The sequence below is a fragment of the Notamacropus eugenii genome, chromosome 2 (genome assembly GCF_028372415.1).
Source record: "Notamacropus eugenii isolate mMacEug1 chromosome 2, mMacEug1.pri_v2, whole genome shotgun sequence".
Taxonomy (NCBI): domain Eukaryota; kingdom Metazoa; phylum Chordata; class Mammalia; order Diprotodontia; family Macropodidae; genus Notamacropus; species Notamacropus eugenii.
Window position 1 is genome coordinate 225,785,606 of NC_092873.1, and position 25,774 is coordinate 225,811,379.

Genomic DNA, 25,774 nt, shown 5'->3' on the forward strand with positions numbered 1-25,774 from the left:
ACCATTATTTTCCCAGTTACCTAGGTTAATCAATTCAGAATCTCCTTTGACTCTTCTTTCTCCTCTCCCCTTCATAACTTTTGTAGTGTGAACTTCTTATTGTTTTTCAGATGAGAAAAATGAAGCCCAAGAAAAGTGTGATGGCCTGCCCAAGGTCACACAACTGGTTAGCAACAGGACTGGAATAAAGTCTTTATTCTCCTCATTTCCAGACCAGGTTGCTCTTCACTACACTAGGTTAAATATGCCAGTGTGTTTCCCTTCAGAACTGAAACTGACTTTGGATGTAAGATCAATCAATAAGCATTTAAATGCTTATCATACGTTGTCTTCTGCTAGGTGCTGAACATGCAAAGACAAAAATGAAACATACCTGCCCTTAAAACCATTTATATTGTCTCTGTGAGACAACATGTACAAGTCAGTTTTACATACACATACATGCACAGAATTAATGCATAGGAGGGGGAGGCCCCAACAAGTGGGAGGATGAATGGATGGGTGTGAGATTGAGCAGTTCTCTACCAAGAGAGTAAAAATGTTTCACTAGGGAAGGGTGGGGAAAGGTGAACATCAATCAGTCAATTGATAAGCATTTATTGTGTTTACTCTGTGTCCACACAAAGTCCAGAGGATACAAATGTAAACATGAAACAATTCTTGTTCTCAAAATATGATACAATTGCCTGTCTGACAAGTTTCTTTTCTTTTTTTTTTTTTTACCTAATGGTATTATCTCATTATGTTTTTATTTTTTTTTATTTAACTTTTAACATTTATTTTCACACAATTTTGGGTTACAAATTTTCTCCCCTTTTATCCCCTTCCCCCCCCAAACCCAAGCTTTCTAATTGCCCCTGTGACCTATCTGCTCTCTCCTCTGTCCTTCCTCCTTGCCCTTGTCTCCGTCTTCTCTTTAGTCTGACAAGTTTCTATAGAAATAATGTCCTTGGGTTTGAATGAGTTATATAAGATGTTAGAGCATCATTCACCTTATGAAGTGATCATATTCCTGTCAAATTTGCTATAAAATGAATTCTATTAAAAAAAAAAGTACACTTTCATGAAGGAAAAAATTCCAAAATATCGAGAAAGAAACTGGTGGCAAAGGCTGTAGATGGTAGTACTTCCCATTCCATTACAGGCAGTAGACTGTAGCAGCAAAATTGTGCCTACTGAGAGTTTAATCTTATCTATGGGTTTACTTTCCTTTTGTAGCTCTTCCCTGATTCTGGGTTATGGCTGTTGACATCCACTACCTCTCTTTCATCTTTCCTCTCTTTATTGTAGGAAATTTTCCCTGGCTAGGGTTCTCCTTAGTTCATGCTATAAGCTCCTAGCTTTTCCTAGGATCTGGGTGTTTTATTTACAACGTGTTAACAGGCCTGGGCTGTCACATCACACCTCGGCAGTGCCAATAAACGAAGGCAGCCAACATGCCTGGTATATTCCAGCCTATTAATTTCTTAATTCAAGACTTAAGAAAATGTAAAATAAATGAGATCCTTATCATACCAAGTCTGCACATATGAAATTTGTTCTTTCATGTTTTTCTTATAGTGAAGACTTTCTGTGATCTCTATTGCTTTATATAGTGGCAGATAAAGTGGGATTTTGGGGGAGGGGGATCAGGTTCACAACACTTTTTATCAATTCTTTCTATTTGATACATGCATCTTACATCTGATAGTGAACATCATTTAATAATAACTGAAATTTATAGGATGATTCAGAGTTTGTAAAGTACTTCATATAAATTATCTAATTTGATCATGTACAACTAACCTTTGAGGAATAAATTAAATATTTTATCTCCATTTAATAGAAAAGGGAACTGAAGCTCCGAAAGGTCAGCTGACTTGCCCATGGTCACATGGCATGAGAGATGGCATTCTAACTCAGGTCTTTCCCATTCCCAATCCAGCTCTCTATCCACTATTGCCACTTTACATCCACTTGCCTAAAGAACACATGACCAATCCTATGAGTCTCTTTGAAATTTTTATTAAAAATACCACTTACTTTGTGATTTCTTTTAAGCCCTATACCTTTGCATATTGTTAATTTTTAAGTTCATATTTCTTCCTCACCTCAGTTTCAGTACATTTTTTTTCTTGTATAAGATCGCTTGGATCTGCCTAGAGGTTTTAACTAGTTTTCTATCCCCAATTGTTATTGGCTAGTTTTAGTCATGTCCAATTCTTCATGACATATTTGGGGTTTTCTTGGTAAAGATACTGGAGTGCTTTGTCTTCTCCAGCTCATTTTTACAGATGAGAAAACTGAGGCAAACATGATTAAGTGACTGGCTTACACTTACTCACACAGCTAATAAGTGTCTGTGGTTGAATTTGAACTCAGGAACATTAGTCTTTCTGACTCCAAGGCCAGCATTCCATCTATTGTGCCACCTTGCTGCCCCCTCAGCTCTCACCAAATGTTCTTAATGTTTGATCATTTTACTCTAGTTCATTTATAGTATGTTTACAAGAAACTCGATGTAAGTCATCTAGGATATGTGTACACACACACACACATACATATATAATTCAAGATACATTTCCAATTATACACATATATACACGTCATATTATATATATTATATGTGTATATATATGTGTGTATATCTACCAAGAATATTTATAGCAAAAAAGAAAATGCTATAAACACTTCTGAATCAATCTTATTGCTGCTCTATTCCTGAGACTTTACTCTTCTTTTTCCACCTTATGCCATATCAACCTTCTCATGCTGGAACTTCATTCAGGTCCTGGGGCCTTCTTACTCCAGAACATCATTTCTGTTTTGCATCCCCTTCCTTAAATTGGTCAGTTCCTCCTGGAACCTGGATTTTAAGGAAAGTGCCCAAATCAATCAGGTTGGCCCCTTCATATCTCTCCAATCCTGACTCTCTGGACTCCTTTTTTCAGTATGCCTCCTTAAGAGTACCTTCTCCCATACCTATCTCCTTTTCAGCTTCTTTTTTATGTGTTTCTCTGTTAAAATGTAAGCCTGTTGTAAAATGTAAGCACAGAGACTGTGTTGTTTTTTACTTGTATTGATATTCCCTGCACTTAGCACAGTACCTAGAACACAGGAATGGTTGTTGGCTTATTGACTTGAAGTCTACTTTTGTAATCTAGTTCTCACAGCCCTAGACCTCAAACACAATAGGTCTATCAAGAAGACCTCATAGATCATAGGACCATAGATTGAGAACTGGAAGAGACCTTAGAAGCTAACTAGCCCAACGTGTTTCTTTTACTGATAAGGAAACTGAGGGCCAGAGAGGTTAAGTGACTAGTCCAGGATGATCTAATAAGTAGTAGTCAGGATTTGAAAACATATCATCTGACTCCAAATCCAAATCCAGCACTATTTCTACTATACCATGCTTCCTCCAAGGAACAATTGTTACAGTTTCCCCTTGCCCTTCACAGTTTTTGTCTCCTGTGTTTTTCATGTAAGAGTCTATTAGTATTTTCTCACTTGACCACCCAGACAGTATGTCTTCTGTTTATGTCAGACTAGGGACTCAGAGGAGTACCCACTTTATTCTTCATCATATTTCCATTCTTCCTTATCTCTCCCTGGACATGTTGACAGAATTATTCAAATTACCCAAGACTTCTTCCAAAAACATCTAGAAGAGGGAAGGAAAAGGACTTATGAATATTTATCTCCTGGCCTCACCAATAAACCAGGGAGAGGGAGTTGTAATTCTTGCTAATAATTAATGGCTACCCTGTATTCAAAACTATATCTAGCAAGGGCAAATGGAAATTTGCCTCCAGAGTACCAACATACAGGGAGATATATTTCTTCTGTAAGGTAATCACCAGTCTTTTGATGGACTGATTCTTGCCAAATTGAGAGACATCACAGGCCAGGGTAGCACTCAGTCTAAAAAAGGTGATTTGCAAAACACTATGGAGGAGAATGATGTTTGATTACAAACAATATCGTCTCACAAAACGATGAAAAATAGTGGAAGGGAATACAAGCTTGCAGAAAGCTTGCCCTGAGATCCAGCAAAATGAGGTCATCCTGAGATAATTTATAGGTGAAACTGAAAGCACTGTATGACCAATGTGAAAGGGAACTACATTATTCTGTACTTATACTGATGACACTGGAATCACCATATTTAGACCCTGACACATCAAAGCCCACTATAGAGAAGCAGAATTAACATAAGATGATGAAACTGGAAAGAATGACTTGACCTGATCAAATGTACAAAGAAAAAATTCATGCTTCAGGCTACACAATTTTAAGAGCATTCAGGGATTGATTTTCCACCTCTGTCAAAGAGAAGATTTTTAAAAAAAAAATGCAAAAGATCACAGATTGTATTATTAGCTAAATAAAAGCAATTGAGAAGACATTAGGAGCTAATGACCCATATGCCTACTTCCCATCTGTAAAATATGAGAGCAGTCTAAGCATACATAAAAGTTAGCCTTAATGAAAATGTGATAAGAACAGGCAGGCTTTTTGTTCAATTTTTGTTTTGGTACCATATATTTTTTCCCCTTCCCTCTTTATTTCCCTCCATTGAAAAAACAAACACAAGATGCTAAAACACATGTAACAAATATGCATAATCAAGTAAAACAAATTCCCACATTGGCTATGTCCAAACCGTATATGTCTCATTGTGCATCTTGAGTCTACCACCTGTCCTGATGTAGCATGCATGCCTTATCTCTAGAATCATGTTTAATAATTTGCATTGATCAGAATATTTAAGTCTTTAAAAGATATTTGTGTTTATGGTATTTATATTGTATAAATTATTCTCCTGGTTCTTCTTGCTTCACTCTGAATCAATTCATCTAGGTCTTCCCAGTCTTTCCTGAAACCTCCATTTCATTATTTTATCATTTATTATGGTATAATAATATTTCATTATATTCATAGACCATGATTTGTTCAGTCATTCTCCAATAGGCAGTTGCCCCCTTACTTTTCATTTTTTACTACTTTGAAAGGAATTGCTGTAAATATTTTTGTACTTATGGGTCTTTTTCCTCTTTCTTTGATCTCTTTGAGGTGTGGAATAGGTAAATTTTTGCAAATGACTTGGGTTGGACTAGATGATCTCCCTTATAGGCTGAAATCTATAATTCTTATCACCTAATTGTTTTAGAGAAAAATATAAGATCTTAGTTGACTGTAGAAAAAGCACTTGATGAAACAAAATACAGTTCCCTTCCCAAAAAGATCTTCAACAATATGCTAAGATCCTACATGAGTTTATACAATAACTATGCCACTGTAAAGAAAAATTCAATTCAATGATCAATCCTGACTCCTGAAGACAGATGATGATGAAGCATGTTTTCTACTTTCTGACAGAGAAGTGGACTAGTGATATAAAATGAGATATGTTTCAGACATGGCCAACATATGAATTTTTTTGGCTTTACTATGCCTATTTTTCATAAAAGAAGGTTTTATATTGTTGGGGAGTGAAAAGAGAGGATTATCAATAGTGTTGCCCAAAAGAAAAGGTAGAAAAGAGCATCAGTGAAACATTTTTAAAATGCACAGAAGAAAACATAAAGAAGTTTAGAGGAAGATAGAGACAAGTAGAACAGCTTTGGAACTAAAGTGTTGAATTTATAAAATGCTTAAAAAATAAGCTGTACATAATATAGATTTGCAGTTTCACTTATAATCTCTCTATGTTCTTTATATTTTCAAATGTTTATGATGTTTGTTAGTTTCAGAATAAAAGAAAATAAATTTTTAAAAGACTTGCAAGATTCCCTGATAGATGCAACCAAAGAGACAATTTTGTTGTCATTCTCTTATCAATATCAAGAAAGGAATAAAAAAGGGAAACACATGTTTACACATGGTGTTTGCCAGTGGCATGAAAGAGTGTCATGAAGTGAACAGGTTGTTGATTTTGTAGTTGGAGAACCTGGTTCAAATCTCAGCTTTATTGCTTGCTAATAAGAAACCAGAGTAGGGGGGAAAGTGTGCTGGGTTTGGAATCAGAGGACATGAATTCATATCCTAGCCCTGCTGTATACTTTCTGTGTGACCTTGGGCAAGTCATTCAATCTCTCTAGGCCTCAGCCTCCTCATCTGTAAAATGAGAGGATTGGACTAGGTAGCCTCTAAAATTTCTTTCAGCTCTAAATCTGTGACATTCATAAATTGTAAAGATTTTCTTCATCTTTAAATGGGGGCAAGGGTTGCACGATCGTTTCTAAGATCACTTCCAGCTCTAAATCTATGATTCCTACATGCTGTATTAATGGAAGTTATTTCCCATAAATTTCTAAAGTCTCTAGATGCTCCTGTTTACATTAAATCTACTGATTGTGTCAAGTGCTAGAGTGCTATAGCACTTCCTCACTCAATTCTATGTGATCTTTCAAAAGAGATCAACTATATAACCATATGGGAAAATCCTAAGTGGATGAAAACTGCATATTGCTCAGGTCATGTCATATAGATGCATGGGCAACCATTTAGTTAATCCATCTACAGATGTTGTCTTGGACATTGTAGCAGGACAATGAATTGACCTTTGAATTAAATAAGAAGAGGAATGTGAGTTGCTTTGCATTTGGGAAATTGAGCAGCCCTTTTCAAGAATCCCAAGCTACTTGCCATATCGAGTTCACCTTTTTTTTTAAGTATCAGCATTCTCCCAGGGAGGCTATTGGGCTGTGAATCATTATTTTAAGCAAATCAAAATTTCATTTCACCCAAAGTTGAAAGAAAAGATTCATAGTAGATATAAGTGTGTTTCACCATCTTATCAGCAACAACTTAAATGTGAGAAGAGGTATAAAACATTATCAAGAACATGAAAACTGGAAAAGGATATGTGTTAGTTATGTGTTGAAAGGAGAGATAACAACCTATTGTTACAATGGCATTCATGAAATATTAAAATACTCAAAGAAAAGTTTCCAGTATGTTTAATAGATCCTCTATAATCCTTTTATGGGAGGACATGAACAAAAATCTCTAGGATAAGAAGTTATGGATTAGTTATTATCTGACCAACTCAAAAGACATTTATTAAGCACCTACTATGTGCATGGCACTATGCTAAGTATTGAGAACACAAAGATGTACTCAGGAAAACTACATCTATCAGAGATACATCATGTATGCAGATAAATATAAATCAAAGCTATCTATAGCAATTTGAAAAATGCTCTACATCACTACTGATCAGAGAAATACAAATTAAATTGATCAAAGAAATACATATTATAAGATTCTAAGGCTACCTCACACCTATCAGATTGGCTAATATGACAGAAAAGGAAAATTACAAATGATGGAGTGGATGTGGGAAAATTGAGATACTAATGCACTCACTGTTGGTAGATTTGTAAAGTAATCCAACTGTTCTGGAGAGCAATTTGGAATTATGTCCAAAGCATATAAAATTTTACATTTCCTTTGATCCAGTAATATCACTACTAGCTCTGTATCACAAAAATTTAAAAAGGAAAAGAACCCATTTGTACAAACATATTTGTAGCAGCTCTTTTTATTGCACCAAAGAATTGGAAATTTAGGGGATACCCATCAATTGAGGAATGATTGAACAAACTGTGGCATATGATTGTGATGGAATACTATTGTGTTATAAGAAGTGATGAGCAGTATGCTTTCAGAAAAACCTGAAAAGACTCATATGAACTGATGCAAAGTGAAGTGGGCAGAACCAGGAGAACATTGTACACAGTAATAGAAATATTATAAGATGATTACTATTCTCAGCAATACAATGATTTAACACAATTCCAAAGGACTTATGATGAAAAATGCTATTCAGCTCCAGAGGAAGAACTGTTGGAGTCTGAATGCAGATGGATATTATTTTTTTTAACTTTATTTTATTGGTTTGTTGTTGTTTGGGCCTGTGTTTTCTTTCACAATATGACTAATATGGAAATGTTTTACATGACATACATGTATAACTATACTAAATTCTTGCTTTATCCATCAGAGGGGAAAAGTGGAGAAAAAGGAGGAAGAGGACTTGTAACTCAAAATTTATATATATGTGTGTGTGTGTGTGTGTGTGTATGTGTGTGTGTATATACATATATATAATTTTTTACATGTAATTGGAAAAAAATAAAATATTTTTAAAATGGCAATAGAAAAGTTTAGAGGAGGGTTGGGTTGGGTTGGGTGGGATGGGAGGAAAATAAAATGAATTCTGTTTTGGATGTTGTTGAGTTTCAGAGGCCCATGGGGATATATGGGAATTTACAGCATATATGGAATTTACAGCAACACTTTGAGGTCAGGGACTACTTGTATTTTGTGTTTTGTTTCCCCAGAGTCTTTTAAATGTTAATCACCTAATAAATATTGATTGAATTAAATTGAATTGGTCAGCAGTGTCAAAAGTTAGAGAAGGATAGGGAAAGATAATAACTGAGACAAGGCCATAAAATTTAGCAACTAAAAGTTTGCTGAGAACCTGGGAAAGAATAGTTTCAGTCAAGTGGTGGGGCTAAATGGCATATTGAACAGGGTTAAAACTTGAGTGGGAGGTGAGGAAGTAGAATCAATGAATGAAGACAGCTTTTCATAGAGCCTGCCTGTGAACAGAAGGAGAACTATAAGATGATAGCTTGAGACACAAGGGTTGAATAACTTGTGGAGGCAGTGCCACAGATCTACCCAAATATCAAAGTGATTAATTTGAGAAGCTCTAGAAATTTTTTTAGCACTTTCAATTGGCCCTTAACACTGAAATTTATTTCAACCTAAATATGACATTTAATTTTCTATTCAAGGAGAAGGTGTACGGTAAAGCTGCTCTTGGTCTACATATTTTTTCTTACTTGCATGCCATTGTTGCTCTTTCCATGGTCTGGAAATATTTTTGAAAAAGATTTCATTTTTCAAAAGGTTACTTCTTTATGCTAACTATAAATCTTTATCTCTCTATAATATGGTTCAAAAAACAGCCTAGAGTTAAAGATATGGGTATTAACTTTCTTTCCATATTCTTATAATGAAACAATTGTCTTCTCAAGGTAGGGAGGAAATACAAATAAAGTTTTTGCATCAGTGTGTGTGTGTGTGTGTGTGTGTGTATACAAGATATATATCAGATAATAACCAATCCATACCCACATACATACTGACCTCTCTCTCATATATATACATATGTATATATATATATATATATATATATATACACACACATATATATATTTATGAGAGAGAGAGATGGCTAAATAGCCATACATATGTATCTATATCTCAGACAGATACTACAAATGGACAACCATCTAAATTAATTAAATACTAGGTAGGGAGAGGGATAGATTGACTTTGGGAAACTGCGAAGCTCTTCTAAAGACCCCCAATTTTTCCCTAAAACAAGACCCATTGTTTTAGTCCCTTAATCTGACTACAAGTCATGCAATGCTAGTATCTAAGAAGAACTTAAAATAAGCATTATTTAGAGAACAGTAGATAGGCCTATGATGGATATTTGCAGAATGCCATATACACAATAAGAAACTGTGAAGCAGATTCATGGTAAAGGATGTCACCAAATAAACATACAATCAAAACACAAGATGCATTGGCCATGTGATGAGAATGACGCCTGTGTGGTCCATCAGCTTTCATGGTCCATTGATGTCTTTGAAAAATGGAGAAAAGACAATGAAAGTTCCCATTGTGTTGAATGAACCCACTGTGGTGAACTTATGGGAGCACATTGACAAGAGTCTCACATGACACACAGTTATGGATGGTTTGTGAATGGCATTAGTGGAGGAATGCTCTACTTTTCAGTTTTTGCCATGGAGTAGGAAGTGTGCTAGGAATAGTGCTCTGACAATAATGTGGAGCCAAGGGTAGTCAATTTATGAGAAGAGACAGACAGACAGAGAAAAAGTGAAAGGGAAGGAGGGAGAGAGAGGAAGGGTGGCAAGAAAGGAAGAGGAGAGAGATAGAGACAGAGAGAAACTGAGAGACTGAGACAGAGACAGAGAGAGAGCACTTGCCTATATGGTGATATGGTCTCTTCCTTCTTCCAACTCTGAATAAAGAGGTTCTTTTAAGGGATAGACAGATTCCTGGATTTGAAGTCAAGATAATTGTATTTGAATCCCTGTCTTTTACTAGCTATGTGATCTTAAGCAACTCACTCTGCCTCTTTAGGCCTCAGTTTCCCATGAAATGAGGAAGTTGGACAAGACAATCTAGAAGGTCCTTACTAGCGCTAACATTATGTGGTTCTTGGGATATACCTATCTCTTCCTCTTCCTGGAGAAGTTTTGTTGTAAGGACCTTCTAAGTCCAGAAAAAAAAATTGGTGACTTGTATTTAGTGATACAAATAGAAGCATAGGTGGGGCAGAACAGCAAAGATTTGTTCCAGGGTACTGAAATTTAGAGGCAGAAATAACTAAGCTTAGCACTTAACAAAAATAATTATTTAAAATAGGAAGTTGCAAGAGGGTATGTTTTCTCCCCCAACTTTGTGTGATGGCTCCCCAGGATCCACAGTTCTTCCTTAGTCCATCCCTTGAGTGATCTCACTAGTAGCAACCTGATGGGACCCCAAGGTCTCTATCCACACGACTTTTTGTCCCTAGGTCAGAGCGCTTCTAACCCATTTCTCCTCAATTAAATTTGTTGCTAGAAGTTTATTTATAACTTCTAATCTAGTTCACTCTCCAACAACTCTGACTTTTCTACTTCTACCCCAGCAGGCTTTTTACTGATGGCTGGTAACATATCCACTCCAGTGGCCTCCATGGGCCCTCCATTTGGGGAAGTACCTATACCAGCTATACTCACTTCTAATCTAATTTAGCCCCAGTCTCAGGGCTACTCATTTTTTTACAGGTCCCTTTCATATGTAGTCTTTCTTCACTAGAATATAAACTCTTTGAGGGCAGGGACTATCTTTCTTTTTGCTTGTATTACTAACTTTTTGCAAAGTGCCTAGCACATAGTATAGTAAATGCTTGAATGATGTATCTAATCTATTCTGAGAATTTGCTCTATCTTGGTCTAGGCTTCAGAATGGTTAGAAGAGGTTCTGGACGATAGCATTCATCAAGTTATTAGCAGAGAGGAATCACAAGAAGTGAGAAGAGGATTCTTTAGCAATGTTCATCATCTTCCTTCCCATCTCATTCTCAGAATCAGGAAAATCCTAAGGCCCAGTGAGGAATTTGTTTTATTCTACTCAGTCCCATTCTCTTAATTTTGTGGAGCCAAAAGAAATTGAGCTAATCATCAAAGCCTAGATGCTTGAACTATATTCCCCTGGGAATAAGTTCTTGGGCCAGGAGTTTTACTTTTTATGCATAAACACATGAACATATGCACACACACATACATATATACACCTTTCAAGTATCATGTTCTGAAAATATTGTATAAATACAATTCTCCTCTAAGGAAAGCAATCAGTCCACAACTGATGTCAAATGGAATATGTATTAGCTATGTTTTAGTGTCAAACATGAAACACAGAAAAAGATATAGAAAGGAACTATAACCACCAAAGTAAAAAAAATCAGGGAAAGGATTAACTTTTAATAGATACATAAATTATAGTAATTTAATTTAGAAAACTCCAACAGCTGCATTTCTACTCCAACATAGACTTGGTGTCTGTAGACATAATTAATGAACTTTATAAAAGAATTTAAATTCCTTCTTTCAGCTCTTGAGAGTTATTGTTATAATTATCAAGACCAAACTCCAACACAAACAACTGTAAGAAAACATGCTTTGAATATGAAAATAATCCTTCCAAAGAGCATATCATGCTTTGCAAATACCAAGGAACTTACATTATTTGAAACTCTTGCCTAGTACCTAGATGTTAATGAAATAATGGGTTGATAAAACTTTAAATTGACAAATCCCTCTTGGATGACGTCAAATGAACTTTTGGAGTGGTAATATTCCATTGTCTGGATTTTGACTTCCTTTCTTCTCCTCTTCACTTAGATTATGACTTTATCATGTTTATGTAATTTCCTCCAGTATTTGGGAATTCTGAGTCCATAAACTGTTGGAACTCCTCCTGAACTGTTAAATTGAATACTCTGCTCTGAGTTATTGGAACAATCAAAATCCCTAAGTTGGCAGTAATATTTTGAATCTGGCTGGTGACTCTATTGTTGTCATAACAACTTAAACCCTCAAAACACAACTATTCCCAAATAGTAACATGATTTTCCCTGATTGTTTTTCAGTATAGCACTTATATCAATCAGTATCTTCATTGTTAATTTAGGACACATTTTATACAGAGTTTATCAATCCTGAAGATTGCTGCCATGTACACATAAGCTCTTTGAGACCAGGAACTGCTTCTTTTTTCTCTTTGTATCCCCAGCACCTATCATAATGCCTTAAACATGATAGGTACTTAAAAATGCTTGTTGAATTGAATTGACATTGCATCTAATCACTTAGGATGAATGGCTATTTACTGGGTTAATGGAAGAGAATCCAGTCTCTCCCTCCCTTCCTCCACCTCCAACAAACATATGTGAGTATCCTTTAGGTGGGGTTAGTGAATCTTATTTTTTTTTAAATCATGAACTATTCTGGTCCTAAACAAAACAGCTGGTGACAATGAAATAAAGAGGTTCCAAAGTTTTATTTGGTTTACATGAAACCTAGCCTCCTGGCTTTTCTCCTGGATTCTTACCCCTTTCTCCAAGAATTTTGGACATGACCCTATATTTTCTATTGTTTTTTTGGCAAGGAGAGAATTCCTTGGGGGAGAGGCTCTATGGCTTGGCACAGATTCTTCTCCTTTACTAAAGCTCTGTATGAATAGCCAGTTTAGAATAAAAATAGTTTTCACTTAATGTTATTGTGATGAGAGCTCAGTCTAATTTCCTGCTGCAAAGGATGGAATTTAGCAAGAAGCATATATATCTATATCTATATATCTATATCTGTGTATCTATATATCTTTTGGTCATGCAGTCTCTGAGTATTGGCTTCATGGAGAATACACTAACTGTTGAGGAAGGCTATTTCATTTTTGGAGTATCCTCATTGTTAGAAAGTTTTTCTTTACCTTGAGTTAAAATTTGCTGTTTAAAACTTGTGCTCATTACTCTTAATTTTGCCCTCTGGGTTCAAATAAAACAAGTCTAATTCTTCTTTCAAATACTAGAAGGTGACTGTCACCCTTCCCTACATCCACAGTTCCACATATTGAAATTAGGGTAAATATCCTTAATTTAGTCAAATGATAATTATGTGGCATAGTTTTCAGGTCTCTTCTTTATAGCTATTTTCCTCTAGATATACACCAACAAAGTATGGTTATAGAATAGTATATTTAGGGAGGGCTGGAAGAAACCTTAGAAGTTATCTGGTTCAAGTCTTCCATTTTACAAATAAGGGAAATAAGTCTCAGATTATTAATGTTTTTCCTAAAATATATCCCACAGAACTGAATACTGCCCATGATCTGGTATGATAAGAGCAGAACATAGAGGGAATGTAATCTCTTTTATTCTGAACAGCTTAAAGTTGCATCATTTTTTGGTAGTGCCGTATCATACCATTGATTGCACATTGAGCTTGTAGTTCAAATGTTATTCATATGAACTATAGTCTAGTCACATCTGCCTCATTCTTAGTCATTGATTTTTTTGGTCTCAAATATAGAACTTTATGGTTATTTTTATTAAATGTCATGTTATAAGCTTAACCCATCATTCTAACCTATCAATAGCTTTTTAAATCCTGTATCTACTGTTCAATGTGTTAGTTATACTTCCAAATTTCATGTCATCCATAAATTTGGGAAGTATACCATCTATTTCTTAATCAAAGTTATTGATAAGAATATTGAACATAATAGGACCAAAGAGGAATCTCTGGGACATTCCCCTGGAGGCTTGTTTCCAAGTTGACACTGAACTGTTTATTCCCATTCTTTGGGACCAATCATTCAATGGTTTCCAGATCAATAGTAATATCATCCAGTGCTCTCTTGAAGGCTACTAGGTGCTCTTTAATTGCCTCTTCATTTGCTTTGGGCTTTCCCTTTGAACTTACCTTTGGTGTTTCCTCTTAACTATTCTAAGTTGTACAGTTTGAAGATAATTTTTCTTGGTAGAGAAAACAGATACAAAAGAAGACTTGAGTAATTCTGCTTTCTCTCCATCATATATTATCACTGTAACATTTATCCCAAGCAGCAACTTTATCCCTTGTTTTATCTTTCTCTTACCTCCCTGTTTTGAGGGGAAAGTGGAGGACAGGTAATGTTATAAAGGAGATTTGGATGCCTATGAAGAAGAATGTAATTGACATAAATGAGGTTAGACCAAGGGAGTAGAAGAATCAAAATATGCCTTCTGATTACAGCAGAAGATTTGAAACAATGTAGCAGAAAAGAGCAAGATCTGCCCATGTTCCCATCTCTGAAATTCCTTTTCTTACTTCAATCTTGCATGTGCAGCAAGGCAGTATCTTGACACCCCATGAGAGAGGCCACAGCTATAAGACAGAAAGCTGATGGCGGTGAGAAGGCTGCTATGCGAGTGATTGCCCACACCTTAGTTTAGTGGGTCTGATGACTACTTTAGTTTATATACCCTCTATAACTCTGGAAAATGAAAGTAGCAATTTATTACCTGCTGACAGTGTGTTGCTTGACTCTTTGCTTTTATGATGAGTTCTCACTAAATTTCCCAGCACACCAAGTCATCTCTTTTCCTCAGTACCTCTTCCCAGGCTACACTGAAGTGACCCAAGTCTTTATTGCTTGCCCTTGATTTAACCATACAGATGGTAGCCATTAGTGTGAGAAAAATGACAGCAATTCACGTTTCCACGAAAAAAACAGAGATTCTTCCTAATATATATTTGTATTTGCTAAACTCTTTGGATAGATTTTTTTTTTTGATATCCAGCATCTCTCTCTGAGATCAGACTCTATAAAAATGTTGACTAGAATTTGGCCACTGTTTACAATATTTAAAATTGCAAGGTCATCTTTTAAAACTTATCGTTGGACTACATGACAATTCACATGGAAGGATAAGGGGATTTTGGTAGAATAAAAGCTCAACATAGGTCATTAGTAAGATATGACATTCAGACAATGCCAAATTAAGAAAAGTACTGTATTCAAAAGGAAGAAGGTTAATTTCATTGTAGTCCACTATGTCAGCCCATTTCTGGGATTGTGTATTGTGTTCTTCATGGTAGATTTTATAAAGGACATTGACAAACTACTTCAGAAAAGCAATATTGTAACTGAGAAGACTCAAAACTATGCCAACCAAAACAGCTTACATGAAGTAGAGCTATTTATCCCCAAAAAAGAAATGATTGAGGGGACATAATAATAGTAGCCCTCAAGCATTTAAAGGGTTATCATATGAAAAAGGGATTACATTTTTTTTTTGCTTGGCCTCAAAGGGCAAAAGTAGGGTCAGTAGATGAAAGTCAATAGGAGACAAATTTTACCTCCACGTAAGGAAAACTTGCCCATTTCCAGAGCTGTTCAAAAGTAAAATGGGCTAATTTGATGAATTCTCCATTTTTGAAGGTCTTCAATTGGAGACTGGATGTCTATTTGTCAAGATATCACAGCAGGGATTCATACATCAGATGTGAGTTGTACTAAAGGACCTTTGAAATGTCGTCTAATTGTGAGATTGTATTGTTCTGTGTGGAATTTGGCAAAGAAAGATTTAAGTTGCCTGTTGTACCACTAGAAGACTGAAAGTTATTTGGATCCCCAGTCTTCACTGTCATAGGAGTACTGTTGTTAACAAATGCTTTGATTTCACTCTGATTTTTGGTTCAATGAATTGCATCTTACTGATGCACCTGTGGTTTAGTCGCATTTTCTCTAGTGCTATAAAAACATGAAAGCCCATGTTTAGAGTCTTTTTCTGGTGAAAACTGACAGAAGATATGATTTATTTGTAGTGCTTAATGCAAAATTTTAATTTTTTTTTTACCAGAACGTAAGTGTTGTGTGGGTTAGTTAGGAGGGAAAGTGCCAGGGAGAGGTTGACAAATAACATATTGAAAGATGTGTGACCAACTATTTTTGAAATGTGTGCTCTGTTGCCATAATGACCAACTCTTTAAAAAAAGTACTGAAACCACCAATACTATTGATAGTGTTCATTATAATGATTCAGAGAAACAAACTGCATTATAGTTAAGTGAAGTTTCTTTAACAAAATTCTATTGTTAATTTAAAAATCAAATCAAATTCATTTCAAGAGTAAGCTGGTATCATTTTGCCATATTTTGCTGCCTTTAGGGAATACCAAATCATTAACCCTTATTGCCTAGAAAAGCTTCAAATCTTTGATTAGTTTTAAATGGCATTAAACTGCAAGTGTACAGCACAAACATTTGAAGACCATTTAAATTAATTAACTTTTACCTGACACCTTCCCTATCATTTCCACCCTTTTATGTCTATTAAGGAAATCAAGCAGTAGAAGTCAAAATGAAACTTCACAGAAGTCAGTCAGAAAGTAGCCTTTAATCGACTTCCTCCACATTGGTGTCAGGCTTAGGCATCAGTGCCACATTGGAAGCCTGTACTGGACACTGTGAAGTTTGCCTTTGGCCCTCTGCTGCAGGTGGTGGGGGCTGACTGTTGGGCTCACAAACAGGTAGCACAAGTGGACACTGATCACTTGCGGTAGGCTGTAAGGTCTGACCATTAGACTCTTGGGTTGGTTGTGGGGGTGGACCATCAACATTTGCTATAATTTGTGGGGGCTGACTTGGAGCCTTTTCAGTTGGTGGGAAGGATTGACTGTCTGCTTCTTCTGGTGCTTGGAAGGGGTGACTATTGCTCCTTGTGGTAGGCTCTAAGGACAGAGTTTGAGAAACTGCTTTGAGGGACTGATTGTCAGTCTTTGATGGAGGTGTGGCCTCTTCACATTCCTCAGACTTTAATGGAAGATTTGGTTGGGCTAGGGAACTCCCTGGGCTGCAAGCTTGAGGACCATGCATCTCCAATTCTGTGTTTTCACAGGATTGGTCATTAGGAACCTCTACATGATGGGTTACCATGAAAGCTGTTGCTAGATTCTTCAGCGCGTTTTCATCAGTATTGGCTACCTGTGCATCAGCTATTTCATCATCTGGGGCATTTGTTTCAGGCTCTTCTTCTGAAGTGATCTCATTTTCTTCTTTTTCTGGGATTTTGGCTTCTTTAATTTTTTTGTACAGCTCATTCCTCTCTTCATGCAGAGCTCTACAGAGGTTCTCTAGCCTTCCAATTTTCATCACAAAGCACTCGTATTCTTTAGTCCTCACTGCTTTCTGTGATTTTAGAAAAAAAGAAAAATGACAACAACAGGATGGAAAGAAAAACTGAGGATTATCTCTTGAAACAAACAAAATGTTACCTTCAAAGATAGTTCAAAGAATGGAAATAGACTTGAAATCTGGGCAAGATTACTTTTTTTTTTTTCTGGCAACACACATCCAGCTCTGCTGGAAACCCAACCAGTCTGCTGCTTTTTTTAGGAAAGAAAGGGATGAAGAAACTTCATTCTGAAATCTTGAAGCAGCTAATTTTGAGAATCGGATTGGAAAGTGAAAGCATGAACTCTGATCCATAATATGGGAGGAATTTTCTTGCAGAAAGGAAAAAACAGAATAACTCTGTTATTTGGTGGTGAATAATTGGTATAACTTTAGATAAAATCATAATAATAACAGTAATTAATCATCGTTACTTTTATGTAGCTTTTTAAAGACTGAAAAATGCTTTATGTTATATTATCTTATTTGATCCTCACAACAATCCTATGACTTGGCTGTTATTATTATTATTATCCCCATTTTACAGACAAGGACACTGAGATTAAAAGAAGGGAAGCAACTTGCCAAGGGTTACATGCCTACTTTTGAGGCAGACTTTGAAATGAAGTCTTCATGTTTCCAAGTCCAATGCTTTATCCATTTGGGATCCAATATATAACAGAGATAAATTTATACTTGCACAAATGCAGCTCTGTTCTGAGAGAAAACTGTTATACATCTATGCTGACTGATCAACTCTCTCCTTCCTCTCAGCAATATAGAATATACTTGGAGGAGGAAAGGGCAAGAGAGGACAAGGGATGGGGAAAAGTGTGTAAGGTGTTCTCCTGGAAAGGCCAGCCATACACATCTTGTATTCAGACAGGTGCCTCCTATCAAGGGCAGAGTAGTAATTTAAAATAATGGCATTCCCTGGGACAGGCTTTTGAATTAAGAAAAAGCATGTAAATTAGGGTCACAAACCTACTTACAATCCCCAGTCTTATTCTAGATCATTTTGGTGCTTATTATCATTGGCTATATTTTAATATGGCAAGTCCCTGATGAACCTGGCGATTTTTCACAATGACTTTTGCCATTATGTTGCAGGCTTTGCCTTACCATGGCTGTTTTGGTTGAAACCTAGAAAAGCTGTGACAGAATTTTCTCACCTCTTCAATCATGTCCAGGAGTGCTTTGTTACAGTTTTCAAATCTTGATTTCCATGTGGCTGTATCCTTTTCCAGCTTTTTCATTTTCTTCGTTGTCTAGAATAATGATGATGATAGCTAGCATTTATATAGCACTTTACAGTTTGCAAAGCACTCTTCAAATGTTATCTTAATTTATCCTTGTAACAACCTTGGAATTTAGATGCTATTATCATCTGCTTTGTAGAAGTGAGGAACCTGAGGTAGAGGTTAAGTGATTTGCCCAGGGTCACACAGCTGAAAGCATCTGAGGTAAAATTTGAATTTAAGTCTTCCTGACTACAGGTCCCACATTCTATTTACTTGTACCACCTAGCTGCCTCTATTAAAATCATAAGAGGAGTATGAGATATTGATACAGTTAAGACCAGTAGTCACCTTCTCTTTCTCCCCTCTAAAAAAGAGGTACTTTTATTATCAATTACTAAGACAAATGAATTTTCCATTGCAAAGAGTAAAGATTTAGGAATGCCAGAATACTAGAGTTGGAAAAGACCTTAACCATTGTACAGTCCAATCCCTATTTTATATATGGGGAAACAAATCTATAGAGGTTTAGTGACTTGCCTAGGGTCACAGAAGTGGTAAATGGAAGAGACTAGATTGTTGTTCAGTCCTGTCCAGCTCTTTGTGACCCCATTTGGTGTTTTCTTGGTGAAGATAATGGAATGGTTTTGTCATTTCCTTCTCCAGCTCATTTTTTGGATGATGAAACCAAGATGAAGAGGTTTAAATGACTTTCCCAAGGTCACAAAGCTAAATGTCTGGGGCCGGATTTGAACTCAGGAAATAAATCTCCTTGACTTGAGGTCTGGAAGTCCATCCACTGTGCCACCTAGCTGCCCTTTCGATTCCAACATATCTTCAAATCTATGTACCCTGTACCCCTATGCCTTCTTCACACTTTAGTTCCCAATATATAACTCTAGACCTACTTGTTCTTTCTTCTGGTATGGAATAGTGCAACTTTAAGTTTGCTTTAGCTTTTTTTGGTTGCCATATCACATCATTGACTTCTTATGAATTTGCACTGAATCTCTTACTTCTTTTCCTAGACTGCTATAATCTAGCAATAGATCCCTTCTCTTGTAAGAGAGAACCTTTGTGTGACGTTGACTTTTTCAATCCAAATATAAATTTATCTCTGTCAAGTTTCATCTTATTAAGGCATTATTCTTCTTGTTCTTTCCTTCATAGGTTGAGAAGATTCATACAGAAGCTTGTACTAGTCTTGCATTTATGAAAATATCTACCATTGTATTGAGTAGTACTTCAGAGACAGGCAAAGGGTTTTGAGCTCTATGTCCTTAGACCATTCAGTCCAGCCCCTTCATATAAGAGGTAAGGGAACTGAAACCCAGTGAGGGAAAATGAATAAAAATTCATTTGGAAGTCACATATAATTGAAATATACTTGGCAAATCTAGATAAATTTTCTCTGCCTTCTAGTGTAACCTTTGGCTACTCAGTGCTTTGATTAAACATTTCCTTTGAGATATATATGTGTGTGTGTGTGTGTGTGTGTGTGTGTATGTATGCATACATGTTTACAACTAGAAGTCATTATTGACAAAAACTGTATAAGAAAGTGCAACCCTTAATAGAGTAGTCCTCTCTATAGTGTGAGCTCATTTCTCCAATTTAAGAACAGGGCTTCTTGCTCATACTTAGAAGAGAAAATAATTTCTGGAATCAAGTTAGGATTGAGGATGGATTAATCATGATCATGAACAATATTTCCATTTTAAATCACTTTAGCTCCACTCTCATGTGTGATTTAAAGTTCTTTTTGTTGATACTTTCTAGCTTTGTTTCTTTATGATGAAAAATGAAGCCATTTCAAATTCCTGACTTTTTTTTTTTTTGCTAATTCTGCTTTTGTTGTTGTTCTTAATAGATCAATCATTCTAGAAAGGGAGAACTAATTCCTAATTTGAAATTGGCTTTGGTAAAACTTCTTCATATTTGCTGAGTAGTATACATATATACAGGCAATTCAACTATAAATATTTCAAAAATGCTAATTTGTTCCAACCTGATTGCTATATTAGAGAATATTTTACTCATAATTCAAATTTTGAGTTTGCTTTTGTGTAATTCCTTTGGTGAGAAACAGGAAGAGAACTCAGAAAACTGTACAACTTCACTATGACTCACAAACTACAACCCTTATGATGACCACTTCCTTAAGCAATATTATGTATTATATAAGCAATAGTATATATTATGAAGGGAATGAATGGAATGGGGACTTTACTCCTTCTAAAAATATAGCAGTATAACTATTTTTCTTTGTTACAAGAGATTTGATGTCAAGGTAAGGTAGCATATTCATTGTGGATCTTCTGGTGCAGTAGGAGCTATGAGCAGAGAAGGCCTGGTCTGAACCACCCCTACCCACCCTTCTGCCACGGCCTTAGGCATGAAGCTGAGAGTTGTGGAGGCCTGCCTAGCTTTTTGCAACTCAGGGTGCAGGCCCAATCAAGGTCCAGTTGTAGCTCAAGACTGTGGATGTGGCCATTATGTATTTACTAACCATAAAACTGTGCTATCACTTTTAAAATTAGGTCCCTATCTTTTAAAAAATGTATCATTCATGAAGTTTTTGAGCATTGTGCCCCAACTCCATTTTCACCGTAAGACTTGTGGTTTTTATTGCACAATTTTGCTTAGCTTAATGTTATGTGTTATGACAAAATTACTTGTGTGTCATATTGTATATTTGTACTTTACATATTTTATGTTATATTTGTGATATATATCTATATCTCATGTTATATATATGCATATGTGTGTGTATATATATACATTTTATATATATATATATATATATATATAAATCATATATGTACTAAAGAGGAAAAGACCACTGAAAAATGCAGTTTAAATCTCAGCTTTGCTCCTTACTATCCATGTGACCTTGGGCAAATCAGTTAGCTTCTCTGGGCTTCATTTCTCTCATCTGTAAAATGAAGGCATTGATTTAGTTGGTCATTAAAGTCATGTCCACTTCTAGATCTATGATCCTATAATTCATATGAGAAACAGAGTGCATCGTGGATGGAAGGCCACCCTGGAATATGGAAGACTTGAGTTTAAGCTCTTTCCATAGGGAAGTCAACTTCTCAGTGTGTCAGGTGATTGTATCAACAGAGATAATTTCTCTATCAGGCCTTTCCTACACTGATAAAATGGTCTAGACTGCCCACAAATAACATATATGTATTTGTGCATATTATATATGTACATATTTCTCATACTGATTTTTGAAATCTATTCTTAAATCCTTCTTATATTTATGAGTTGACATATGCTGTTTTCCAAGCATAGGTCTGATACTGACTATATTATGAAGGGAAAGAGTGAAAAGGGGACATTACTCCTTGTAAAAGTATAGCAATATAACTATTTTTCTTTGTTACAAGAGAAGATTTGATGTCAGGGGTATATATCAAGAAATAACTGTTAGAATTCTTTTTAAAAGTTGATAAAACTTAGTTTTTAAAAAGAAAAATGAAAGCATTTCTGGGACAGATGCACCTACAAATAGGGACTAGTTTTATGTTGAAAAAATAAGAGAAATAACATAATGACCTAGGGTAGAAGTATCTAGTGACTAGACTAGGAGGTAGGAGATCTGGGTTATACTCCAAACTCAATACTAATTAGTTGTAATCTTGGGCACATCAGTCCATCCCTTTGGACCTCAGTTTCCCCATCTGTGAAGTGATGAGATTGGGCTAAACGATTTCCAAGATTTGTTCCCACTCTAAAATTCCACAGTTCTAACATAGAGAATTAAAGCAATTATTTACATTAAAAAAATAAAGTGGTAATTAAATTCTAAGGTATAGTTTGTAGTTTAGAAGAATAGATCCTTTAAACTTCAGTGCTTATCGAGTTACTGCAGATCACAGGGTTGCCCTTTCTTTAACTCTCAGCAAACAGTAAAGAGAAAGTTTACCTTTCCTTTCTACTGCCTCCCATTCTACTCCATATCAAGAAAACAAGTGAGAATGAATCATGTTCTTTTTCTTTGGACAGTTGCTCAGACTATTTTACCACAAACTTACAAATAAAAAATACAGCTATGATCTCTTCCAAATCTATAAACATTTCATGATTCTGTGAGAGGTACTGTAGTGTCATAGCCAGAGATGAATGAGCCCCAAGGAGAATTGGTTGTCAAAATGTGAAATACCAGTACAGTCTGGATGATAAGTGGTACTCACTTTATCCATTTCCTGCTTGAAAGTGGCAAATACCTCATTGCTTTTTGTCAGCGTATTCTGGAACTCTTCAAACCTCTCAGAGTAGAGAGTAAGCTGCAAACACAAGAAAGAGGGGATCTATTATAAGAGTTGCATTCAGAGTGATTTAAGATCAAAACACTACGCTATGGCTTATTATTTGGGAAGAAAAATGATTATGACTACATACAATGAGATTCTAGAAATATTTGGAGCTTTGATAACCCTTTTGGACTCAGTCTAGGTCAGTGTTCAATGAAATCTAATTCAGCTCATCTACTGAGGGCTTACTGCATGCATGGTGCTGGGCTAGGGCTGTGCAGAATTCTCAACTGATATCAATTAATCAATCAACAAATATTTATTGAATGCCTATTCTGTGACAGGCACTGGGGATACAGATAAAAAAAGTGAAACAGTGTCTACCCTCAAGGAGCTTTGTGGGGATGGGATATACAATAGATATATGAAAAGAAATATAAATTCTAATCCTTCCTATGTCAACTTAAATCCTAAAATAACCACAGGATTTCAGAGTTGGGAGGGACCTTGGAAAACATCAAGTCCGACCTTTACTTGAACAAGGTTCTCCATTACAATCTCTCTACTAGATATATCTCTGAGTCAGACTCTGAGATTACCTTTGTTTTAAGGTACCCTTTCATTTAGAAATAATAATGACTGAATCTATTTTATTTAAAAGGAATTTTTTAACATCCCTTTTTATACAAGCATTCAAAGAATATAAAAAAAATTCTGTATTTAGGATCTTGTGTCCAAAGATCTACGAAATTAACCTTAGAAACAAATCCAGTGACCATTACCAGAAGTGACTGCTGTGGGGTGTATGGTATTCTCCATTTTAACTAAGTCCATAGCTAAGTTCCCTGACTGAGGCAGGAATCATGGTCCATGGAAGGTCTCATTTTATAGGCTGTGCAAGTTACACTGCTTCAATCATTGATTTTCTGAATCTTCCTTCCCCTTTGATAGTATTGAGTAGGTGTGTTATTTGGTTGATAATGTTGACATTTCACATCTGTGAATGTTCCTCGTTGAATTGCTGATTGTGACCTTGCGAAAATTGTATCTAAGTAGCAATTGTGTTCCACTGATCTTTTTTGGGTCATTGATTCTGTCCTTTCATCCTGAATGACTGAAAAATGAAGGTCTAGGAAAATAACACAGCCATGCTTTGAGGTCTAATGCAGACCTGAGAAATGAAACCAACTCAGGGGACAATCCCTAAGACTGCTGGAAGCCCTTAAAAAATTGGTTTTTAAATTGAATCAGGAATTTCAAGTGCTATACAAAATAAGCTTTTAAAAAAAATCTCTCCTATTTAACTTTGTTGTGTGATTAAGACAAACAAACATTCTGGTAGCATGATGTTTACTATTTTAAAAGGGGAATCCTTTTGAAATTCCTGTTGTAGTTAGGGATTTGAGAAGTTCTGTCCTGTCTTTTTGGTGGACTAGGCAATGGCTAATTTCTTGATGTTCAAATTTGGGGATCTGGAAAGCCAGAAGAAGAGGAAGGCTGAGATTAAATAGAAGTGACTGCATAAGAGGCTTCTGGAAACACCCTTGCCTTATGGGGAAGTAGGTCATAGGGAGTAACAGGGACAGAATGAAATGAAACAAGATAGATTATAACAAGATTTTAGAACAAGTCTACTTTTGTGTTTTTTTAATAATAGAATATAGAATAAATCAAACTAGAAAGGAAAAGTTCATGAGTGCTTCCTCCCTCCCTCAAAAGAACATTATAAAAAGATTTATTCAGCCTCTCATAAATAAGTAGTTCTTGACTATATGCAAATGGATTTATGTATTTCTTGCATTATCTTTGCTAAATTTGGAAGCCTTCTGACTTTTTCACCTCCTGATGATTTATTCCCAAAGAATCCCATAATAATTGGAACATTTTTCCTTAAAACACTAGGGAGGCCATAGCCTTGGCTTGAAGGATTCCAGGCAGAAGTCTGTTCCATTTGAATGTGTCATTGACTCTTCTGTCATGGAAGGACTGCAAATGCTTCTCTGGTTTCATCATTCACCCTCTATTCATTCTGGGACAAATAAACCATTCTAGGAAATTACTGGCTCCCAGTCTCTGCCTATTGAAAACCTCTTCCCTCAGTGTCCAACAAAAGGATCACCTACTTCACTAAAACTTTCCTGGTCCTGCCTTACTCCATGCCCCAGATGAAAGCAATCTTTTTTTTTCTAGAATGTTTTTCTAGAATATTTTGCATCAATCTCTACTTAGCTTCTATTCATCTTAACTTGCAAATAATTTATGTATTATACTGTATTGTATTGTATACAGCTGTTATCAAAGTGGATAGAACCTGCTAGACTTGGAATCAGGATGATCTGAGTTCATACATAACCTCAGACACTTACTAGCTCTGTGACCCTGTAATGGTAATTATGAGAGGTAAAGATCTTCCCCACCCATTAATGGGCCTGCCCATTAAGGGAAGTTTGATTAGGGGATATTTGTTTTGTAGGAAGACCTACACCTTTTGTTAATTTCTAATGAGGCACCAGTTCTCAAGGGTTGTGATGCCCTCTGGCTCTGAAGAGTGTATAAATACTGTGAGGTGATGTTTTACTTTGGGGCTTAGTTTTTGGAAGAAGGTTTGTGTGCCAAATGAGACTCTGGGAAGCCACTAAGGAGTCCCCGGCTTTGAAAACCCAGAGTTGGTGCTTCTCTCTCTGGTAACTATGTATGTATATAATGGTCAGATGGTTGGATCTGTCTGTTGATCTGTGATGTATGCCTTGCTTATCATGTCTGTTGGTTTTTATTTCTCTGTCTGTATTTTCTCTGAAGTTCAGGATGCTGACTTTTTCCCCTGAACTAAGTGAATGATATATGTGCTTGATTAAAGTAGATTGTTGATCCCTCAAAAGTTGCTTTCCTTTTAGAAAAACAGGCTTAAGAACCTGTACAGCAGGCCCTCCTGTGTATGGCGGTGTCCTTGCTGTTGCAGACCCTGAACAAATCA

At 36.0% G+C, this 25,774-nt stretch overlaps 1 protein-coding gene across 2 annotated transcripts in view; it reads right to left on the reverse strand.

The window, feature by feature from the left end:
• Positions 1-3,535: 3,535 nt before the first annotated feature.
• The window catches only part of TXLNB (taxilin beta), an 85,639-nt gene continuing 63,400 nt past the window's right edge, over positions 3,536-25,774 (reverse strand). The window contains exons 8-12 of one of the 2 annotated variants that reach the window (XR_011974566.1): positions 22,741-22,833; positions 18,470-18,565; positions 17,109-17,312; positions 14,645-14,780; positions 3,536-3,643 (exon numbers count right to left, since the gene is read on the reverse strand). Coding sequence is in view for 1 of the 2 variants with exons in the window: in XM_072643468.1 (XP_072499569.1) it covers positions 16,521-17,312; positions 18,470-18,565; positions 22,741-22,833 (981 nt within the window). In the remaining variant the exon portion in view is untranslated. Of the gene's footprint in view, positions 3,644-14,644; positions 14,781-16,136; positions 17,313-18,469; positions 18,566-22,740; positions 22,834-25,774 lie in introns of those variants that run through there. The other variant, XM_072643468.1, reaches the window with a different exon arrangement.